The sequence below is a fragment of the Danio rerio genome, chromosome 22, assembly GCF_049306965.1.
Source record: "Danio rerio strain Tuebingen ecotype United States chromosome 22, GRCz12tu, whole genome shotgun sequence".
Lineage (NCBI taxonomy): Eukaryota > Metazoa > Chordata > Actinopteri > Cypriniformes > Danionidae > Danio > Danio rerio.
Window position 1 is genome coordinate 15,058,030 of NC_133197.1, and position 9,986 is coordinate 15,068,015.

At 32.5% G+C, this 9,986-nt stretch overlaps 1 protein-coding gene across 2 annotated transcripts; it reads left to right on the top strand.

Annotated features, from left to right (window-relative positions):
* The first annotated feature begins 1,140 nt into the window (after nt 1–1,140).
* On the top strand, nt 1,141–9,740 carry rrp36 (ribosomal RNA processing 36). Of its 2 annotated transcripts, none has more exons than NM_001079944.1 (8): nt 1,141–1,361; nt 2,228–2,576; nt 2,674–2,809; nt 4,913–4,979; nt 7,173–7,277; nt 7,361–7,435; nt 8,661–8,778; nt 9,408–9,734. In NM_001079944.1, the coding sequence occupies exons 2-8, from the start codon at nt 2,258–2,260 to the stop codon at nt 9,548–9,550; spliced, it is 963 nt and encodes a 320-aa protein (NP_001073413.1). In that variant the 5' UTR covers nt 1,141–1,361; nt 2,228–2,257; the 3' UTR covers nt 9,551–9,734. The 2 variants fall into 2 exon arrangements, 1 of the variants encoding a protein (NP_001073413.1); XR_012397322.1 differs by having other exon boundaries at nt 1,143–1,361; nt 4,913–5,179; nt 5,721–7,277; nt 9,408–9,740.
* Nucleotides 9,741–9,986: the final 246 nt, after the last annotated feature.

Sequence of the window (9,986 nt, forward strand, 5' to 3'; positions counted from 1 at the left end):
AACCTTTATATAGATTGTGGAAAACACAGAGACTTGAGAAAAGAGGAGAGAAAGAAAGGAAATGAATTGTCCAGGAGAGACTTCAGAATGCTCTGGGGTCTGCTCTGCTCTTTCCTGGCTTTATCATGGAGAATAAAGTCTATTTTCTGATATTCAAAACCTCCGGTCTGATCATTTCTAATTGATAAGAAGTCAGCAATACTGACAAATGACACCCAAGATGGAACAGAATACGTCAAATGTATTTCAAATATATCCAGTGAAGCATCCATTTGGTTGTTTAAGCGTAAAAAGAGATGAAAGACGTTTAAACACAGGCGCCATCATTAGCGGCAGGCCAGCGCAAAAAAAATCTATTGAAAATACTGGGGTAAAATTATTTTCCATATTTCAAAGACATGGCGTGGAAAAAATTGAATAAGGCAGTGTTTTTTGTTTGATCTGATAGCCACTTTATATTGAATCTCAGCCAGGCAGTGATGATTAAGAAATCAGATTTAAGAAATCAGATCTTAAATGCACCGATTTTGTCTGGGATGACAGTTAACCGGAGGCCCTGGGGTTGGCTGAGTGAAATTAAAAAGTCTGTGTGCATATATACCCCATTATAAAATAAATGCTGCCATGTTATGCATTTCACTGAAGTTAGTCGTGGACTATTCCTAGTCCTCAGCAGTTAGTTCAGTCATAATTTAAATAATTAAAACATAAAAACAACAACACCTAGAATTCATTAATAGTTATGAACATCTTGCCAGAGCCATAAAAAAAAGAAAATAACAACCACTTGAGCAAGATCACATCAATGAGGACATAAATAAGTTCATTTAAGAAAAACATTTTAAATATTTTAATCTTTAAATACGAATTTTAAATCCTTATATTAATATTTTAATTAAAAAGTATATGCAAAATAATCTAGACATATATATATATATATATATATATATATATATATATATATATATATATATATATATATATATATATATATATATATATATATATACATAAATATGAAACTATTATACAGATATATATTTTTCTGAGCAATAAATAACGGAATGAATGCGTTTTATTTTGACATGAGATTATGTTATAAACATGGGACTTTTAATTTGATAGGATTTACGCGCATGCGCAGTTCATTGTCTTCCACGTGTGGATAGAAGGAGGCTTTCTCGCAAATATTCGTTTTTATTGGTTATATTACACACTATGTTTTGACAGTTTTTTCCTGCTTGTTACCTGGAACAACACTGCATCTATAATGAATATGTCACGTTAATATTCATCTGCTTTTATCGTAATATTAGGCTGCTGTATTCTGATGTAACTTTACAAATGAAAACAACAACACGGTAATTTTATTCTACGATGAGCATTCTTCTAAACCTCGCATGTTTATGTCCGGTTATTTCATGTTAAAGGCGATGAAAGTAATCTATTTTTTGACATAAAAGTGAAATTACTAAATCAAGACCTAGCCTGAGGAAAATGCTAATATTAGAAAACTCAAATGGCACTTAACAGTTAGAGGTTTTTGCATCTGAACTCTTCAGGTATAACTATAAGTGTATATAGTCATGTGGAAATCCATATTTTGAATAAAAATTTCCATTGGTTGTAACATTGTTATGTTATCTTTAATATTAAGGTTAAATGATATCCTTGCAAAATGGTATTAACCACCATCATTTCTCCGTTGATTTACGTGAAGAATAACAAACATTGTTTTTCTAATAGTTTATGCTTATTGTACTAATAATACAATTTTTCATACAAACCATGTTTATACAAAAATTAGCGTAGCGTTACATTGCTAAAAATCGGAATACTGTTTGAAGTCATCTTCAAAATGCTTGTTTTACTTTGACAGCTTTGAGTCAAAGGTTCTTACAGAGAAGATTGTAGGAATCTCTTACAGTCTAATTCATTAAATACTGCAAACAAAAATAATTAAAAATATATTTTACTATCAAATGAATTGTAAGGGCGTCCGCTGTGTAAAACATATGCTGGATAAGTTGGTGGTTCATTCCGTTGTGGAATAAAGGGACTAAGCCGAAGGAAAATTAATGAATGAAATGCGTAATCTCCCTCAGTAAAAACCTTCAGAATACAGATTTAAATACAAGAAAGTGTCACAAAAAGTCTATTTTAGCAAACTAAAAAACTATTTATGAAAAGCCAAACACTATTAAAATCTCAATGTATTTTTCTACAGCTCATAAACAAGCCGGATTTAATTACAAAAATGGACAAAAAACTGAACAAAATGCCTAAATCAACAAAGAGAGCCGCCAAACTGGAGCCTCAGAGTTCTGATGATGAAGAGGACGAGTTAGAGATGGAAAGAAATTTTGCTCTACTCAGTAAAAAAAGAATGAATCAAGCTCCAGCAGAGGATGAGGAGGATATGAGAGATGAAGGTGAATCTGCAGAGGAAGAAGATGAGGCTCCTGAAGAGGTTGAGGAAGATGATGCAGCGAGTGATGAAGACGAGTCTGATAGTGAACATGAAGATGAAGGAAACAGCAAGACACAGTCACACATGGAGGGAAACATTAAAAAAGGTCATTGTTTTTTCTTATCACTTCTTAATTATTTTCTTAAAAATATTTTTTATGTTTACACTTTTGTAATTATGTTTTTACATACAATTACATACAGAATTATCAACCATGTCGTTTGAGGAGATCATGGCGCTTCAGAATAAAGTCGGGACCAAAGTGTACAATAAAATTGCTTATGGAGACACAAAGCAGAAGAAGAAAAATGAGCCCATGAAACGACTAAATAAACACAGGTATTAGCGTTGTTATTTTAATATGTACCATAAAGCTTCTCCAGCTCACCAAAGCTGCATTTATTTAATTAAAAATACAGTAAAAATAGTAAAATGTTATTGCACTATAAAGTAACTGTTCAGAAGTAGTTTATAATGTAATTAAGCATTTATTCCAGTGATTATAAAGATTAATTTTTAGCTTCATTATTCTAGTCTTCAGAGTCACACAATCCTTAAGAAATCACTCTAATGTTAATTATTATTATAATTAATATTAATATTATTAATGCTAATAGTAATAAAAGCAAGACTGGAGTAATAACGTAATTTGAAACCACATCCAATAAGAAAGCAGTTATTTAAAATTGTAATAAATATTTAACAATTAAATATAATTTTTTTACATTAAATATATGCCGCCTTGATGGACAGAATAATGTTATTTAAAAAAAAAAAACATGAAAAAAATTAAAAAGCTGACCTCAAACTTTTGACTGGTAGTGCATATATATATGAGGGTTGGGTCGATGGAAGATGCCATCGTCCATCGCCGATATCACAATGCTGAGCCGGCATCTCGATCCTCTGCCCCGCCCTTGTTGCAGCAGTAATCCGCTTGCGAAAAATACACACTTAGTTAACACTAATACGTCTTAGTTTTAAATGGCATTTTAGAACGAAAACGATCCACAACCACACTGGCTTTCATTTAGCATTACTAAAAAGCCCTCCGTCCACACTATACCGCTAAAAACACACATAACGTGACCACACACACTCTGTCATGCGCTGCAGCATATGTGCACGTCTGATTTCCAGGCAGTCAACGGGTACTTCGAGCACATATCCCCAGAGAGCAGTGCATGTCGGACAGTTTATCAAGGATGCACCGCTGGATCGTGTCTCACTATAGTTGTTAAATGTGATATTTAATTAATCTTGTCCCTATCTAACGACTCTTTGGTCTTTTAAGTCTATTAGGTAACGTCACAGCGTCAGTACACTGCTTCAATCTTTCGCTTTCATGCAAGTAATCAAGTCATTTTAGCGAAAAGCTAAGATTCTGTTGGTTAATTCCTGTTGGTTGTGCACCTTTTTTACCATCCAAGTTTGTCAACGCCATTATAGTGACACAGATCACTCTGACTATTAATACCTGAGTCCTGCGGGAAAAAAGTAATTGACAGGTGGTAAGTTTGTGTGTAACTTATCTTTATTTATTTATGATTTGGTTATGGGTCAAACAAAGACCGTGCGCGTCAGGTAGTTAAAACGGTAGGATACAAAAAATCTATTTATTATAAATTAATTATTTAATAATTCTTAAATAATTCATTTCCCGCCGCATACAACGACGATGCTATCATTTATCGTGATGTTTTACATTAGACATCGTACAATGCCAAATTGGTCAACATCTCCCAACCCTAATATATATATATATATATATATATATATATATATATATATATATATATATATATATATAATATCTATAACTGTTCCGATTTAGCATTAGTTATTTGATCTACTTTGGTTTGTGTAGCTAATGTTTTCTAAATTAACTTTTGTTATTATTGCTATTTCTTATTTTGATTAAAATAAAAGGACATTTTACGTGATTGTTTTCTAATTTTTAAGACAAGTGTTTGTTTTTAGCTTCAATTATTTTATTTAATAATTTTTATATTTTTGGTACTATTACAGTGTTTTTACTAAATTTTTAATTTAAAGTTTGGGTCCTTTTTAATATAATTTTTAACAAAATGTCTTTGTTGTCATTGTTTTAATATTTCTTTTAAACATATTTTAATCCTTTAATCCATTTATTTTTTGTAATTTTTCTGCTTCTTCTTAAACTTATTTTATCTCAATTAATTATCAGAGCCAAAACAACATGCAAAATATTTGTCTTTTCAAGTCATTATATTATGTCAGTTTTATTTCATATAACAAAAACAATGTTGATTATTTAAAAGTTTTAAAATTGACCAGATCAACTTCCTTTATTTTGCTTTAAAATACAATTGTAACCACCTTTTAATTATTTTATGTCCTTATTTTTAAAAATGTTATTTTGTTTAGCAGTACATTTTGTCTTGACTGTGCGTTTTGTCTTAGACCTCAAGAGATTTCTTCAAAGCAACGCGTGCCTTTTCTACGAAAAGTGGTTCCTGTAAAGAAAATGGTACGTTACATATTTTCATTTAATTGAAACGACATTTCAAAAATGGACATTTATTCATCATTTACTCACCTTTAATAAGATTATAGTTTGCAGGAATGTTGGAAACCGGTAGGCATTTTTTTTCCTACTACAGAAGTCAATAGCCACGTTTTCCCTTTCACGCCTAAAGAAAGCGAGCCACGGCCAGTCGCGTTTCCATAGTCACTTCCGAGGCCTGATCAGGCCAAAGCAGGGCTTTTTCGGGGCCAGCGGTCAGCCTTTTTTGTCAGACGAATACCTTGGGCCAAAGTGAGCCAGCTGGGGTTTTGGGGCGGAGTGAAAGCAGAGGCGGAGTTTGCAAGATGGTGTGTTGCTGTCATTACACTAGTTTTCCCATCACACACGAGTACATGCTCCAATAAATAAACAAATAAGGGAAAGAAGAAACATAGCTACTGGTCAGTTAAAGATATTCCATAAAACACCTTATAGACTAGGGGTCTTTTGCTGAAGCTCGCCCATTTATTTCCCTTTTAAATTTAAGGCTGTTGCATATAATAATGAAAGTAGTTTTAATTTAATTAGTGATTTTTTTAGTTTTTCTCTGATGTTTCATAATAATAATCCTTACACCATATTAAAGACATTAAATTTCAGTTGTCGAGAGTTTTTCTCATCTTTAAAAAGTGCGCATGAAATATGCATGTTAAGTTGCATGTGTGTGGGAGAGAGAAACCGTCGAAAAGGGCGCTGGATTCACAGCTCTGTCATTGACGCAAGCGGCTTCTTTCTTTCATTATTTATTTTGGAGAATACAAAATATGAATACAACAGAAAGACTTTTGTCTGAAATCATTTAAAGAATTACAAATACTGGATTTACAATTTAGGTATATTACAATTTAGGTATATACAATACAAAAAAAAATTAACCGTTTCAAGCAGTTTTAAACTTTTATTTTACAAATCTGAAAAAAAGATTTTAGATATTTTCTAAAAAACAAACCACAGAGGAGTTTTGAATTATTATTTATAAATTATTTGGATACAATGATATTAATTAAATCATGCTAAATTTTAGGTGAAAAAAACCATCAGAAACTACCTTTCAAGTCTTTTCTGTCATTCAGTCCTGCACTGCTTTATAAACGGAATGGGAAAAACTGCACAAAAAAAATGTGTTCTAGGTCCTCAAACAAGTGTTTATGTTTAATATGACGTAGTAAAATAAAAAAACTAAATTTAAAATGGTGAGCTTCATCAGAAGAATATATTTTATATTTTAAATCTTAATTTTGCCTTGGGGATAATCAGTCTAGATATGCCGTTCTGAAATATTTAACACAATCTTATCAAATGTATTACACATTTCTCTTCTTAAAACTGATGCGGATTTTGGAAAGCTGCTGTACTCGAGCGCAACGATATAGGCTAGCCTATATTTTATTGGTTGCTCTTATGTCCTGGGATGCTTATGGTTTTCTATACTTAAGATAACCTAATAATATGCAACATCCTTAAATTATTCTCTTAAAAAACGCTGAATTATATATTTATGTCATATAGCCTTAATTAATTAATGATGTTATAAAAAACGCTGTATACAGAGTTATTATTGAATAATTTCTGTGGTTTTATATTATGGTTGGTGCGCTGGGTCATCCCTGCGTTAGTGGCGAAACCACTCAATGCACAATGCCAACAGTCGGTCAAGATCGGTGAGTAAACAATTATAATGAATGAAAATACATAGAGCTGTGGGTATAGACATGTAATGCTGTACATTAGCTTGTCTTTTGCTTGTTTCTGTTTTCTTCATTTTAATCGTTTCGTAATGATGCGATGGTGTGCTTTGCCCGCCTGATTCCGCTGAACCAGGTGGTTTGACGATTGATTCGTGGGGTGTTCTTGGGGTGGATTTTGCATGGAAACACAACATGATTTCGGCCTCACTGCTTAACCTCCAGGGCAATTGGCCCGGCCAGGCCTGATAAAAGCTCTGTCTCGCACTGGTCTGTGGAAATGCGACAGGTTTCTGAAATGCTTCCAAAGATCTCTCTTTGAGAGATTTTGTGTTCAGCAGGAAGCTAAAAGAAACTCCTGTTAGTAAACACTAAATGATGAGTAAATGTTAATTTTTGGTGAACTGTCCCTTTAACATTTGCTCGAACAATGAAGACCTGATTTGTCACCATGCAATCATGACCTTTTCAGATTTCAAGAGACCCTCGCTTTGATGACCTCTCAGGAGAATACAAACCTGAAATCTTTAATCAGACATATAAATTTATCAAGAACATCCAAGAAAAGGAAGCGCAGGTTTGTAAAAATCAGAACCGCCTCATTGATTAATGTTTGTTTTCATAATGAATTATTTGTATGCTCACTGCTATTTGTTTCAGGAGGTGAGAAAGCAACTCAAGAAAACCAAATCAAAAGCTAAACAAGAAGAACTGAAAGCATTGCTCAGGAGAATGGTATGTTTGACGTATTATGACACCTTTAGTTTTAATTAAACTGCATATTTTTCTCAAAGTTATTTTTTTACCCTTTGGTAATGAGCTATAAATCTACCAAGCTTTGTATGGGATTTAGTTTCATTTCATCCAACATTTTTTTCTGGTTGTGATACATACTGTATATAAGGTATAATTCGCCCAAGAATGTCATTTGTGTCATAATGTTGAATATAATGCAAGAGTTGACTCTGATAATGATGAATGTCTCCTTTTTATCAGTAAAATATGGTCTAATAATGTTGTCAAAGACAAAAGACAAGTATCTCAAATATAATAATTCAACTTGCATTCTGATGTCATCACTTGTGAATTAACAACCAGGACAAATTTAAAGTCTGTTCAAGTCCACCATTCTAAGTCTATACAAAATTTAGCATTTTAACCAACAGTAGACTACGCATAGGCCTAATAATATTGTTGTTGTTTTACCATATGCTTGAAAATAACACTAGTAATAATAGCCTACTCATATTAACCTTTATTCCACATCTACAGAATTTTGTGAGAAACCTGATCTTGATTTTAAGCAAAAAAAAAAAAACAACAAAAAAAAATCATGTATATACACACACACACACACACACACACACACACACACACACAAATACATTTTGAGCTTGGCTTTAGCCAGTCTTTAGATTTCTGTGCTAGAAATGTATGCATTGCATTAGTTTTAAAAATAGTACCTCATTTGCATATACTGTGTAAATAAAATTTTACAAAACTTAATGTAAAACGAATTTTTGAACAAAACAAACAATCCAAGAAAATGTATAAACAGTCAAGCCTGAAATTATTTATAGCCCTGGCAAATTCTGACTTACAGTTTTTGTTTAAATGTAAAAAAGCTGAGAAATTTTTTTTTTCACAATGATGCCATCATCTTTTGGGAGAATCCTGTGTCATATCCTGCTGGTTGAATTTAAAATAACTTTGTTTGCCAGCAGTATGAATCATTTCAGGTTTAACTGTAACTTAAAACTCAAGAGGGGCCACTTGAGTTGTCAAATAAATCAAGAAATTGACCTCAAGTAGCCCAATTTTTTTTTTACTCTATTCCCCTTCAGTATCTTGCCTTAAAGTTAAATCTTTATCAGATAATCATGTAACACATCATTATAGTTGTGGTAACCTTTAATACTGCAGTTTATTTAATCACTGTGCATATGTGTGTGTAATACAGGACAACCAGCAGAGGGCCCGACAGAGACAAGAACAGGAGAGAGAAAAGGAGCTGGAATTCAAGCGTAAACAGAGAGAGCTGGTCGGCCAAGGACACAAACCTTTCTACCTGAAGAAATGTAAATATGTCTTTCATTTCAACTTCTTCCTTGACCATTTGCCTTTTCCAGTGTATTTGTTTGTAGCACATGTGGAAGTAACAGATTGTTTTGGACAAGACATTGGGAAAATTCACCATATACAATACCTAGGTTTCCACTCGATGCGAATTAGATTTGCGGAAAACTGGAATATTGCATAAAACATTTGCGAATAAAGCACCATTTCTATTAAATCAAAGACAAAGAGTCAAAGACAACAAAATTGTCACTTCCTGATTAACTGGCACGTAATTTCGAAACAAAAAAAAGTCTTATTTGCTGTGTCTTATTTATAGATTACTCTGGACCTTGTTTCTTGTATAATAAGTTACTACCATCAGAGTTTATGCACATTTTTTGTTATCGCCTAAAAAACATGTATCCTACTTTTTATCATTTATTATGTGCTATTTCAAAATGTATGCGCATCTTGGCATTTCCTTTAAACTTTTTTTTATGTGATATACTAAAATGTGCATGAAAATATGTGGATGGAAACATACCTACTCAATATATTCACAATTGTACATCATATATCAAAGAAACATCCAATTACCTTTGTGATACACTATTTATAATTGTATAAAATCGATATAATCTCTTTACAGCTGACAAGAAGAAGCTGGAGTTGGCGGAGAAGTACAGTGAGCTTAAAAAGAGTGGAAAACTGGAGAACTTCTTGAGTAAGAAGAGGAAACGCAACGCCACAAAGGATCGCAGAAAGTTGCCCAGTAAGCACAAGACGCGTTAAACACGGACCAATCATGGCTTACCTGTTGCACCTATATTTGTCTAAATGTTATATGATGTGGAAAGATGTTTGCTGAAAAGTTGATTCTGCCGGACTGGACAGTGTGGTTTGAGGCTTATATTACATCCTACAGTTGTACAAAACTGGGTAAAGATGTTATTTGTTAATAAACTTGTCATATTGTATGGTTTTTTTTTGTAAATATCAGTTAACTATTTTTGTTAAATTATGATGTTTTGAGCACTTTTTAAAATAATTTACTTAGCCTTAAGTGGTTACCAAACCTTATGGGTTGCTTTTTTGTTGAAATATTTTTGAAGAAGAGGAAAAATTACGTGGAAATCATTGTCTTGTGGTTTTCAGAGTTCTTTCATTCAACAGATAAAAGATATTAAAGAGGTTTGTAATGAGTTAAGAGTGAGGAAATCATAATAGA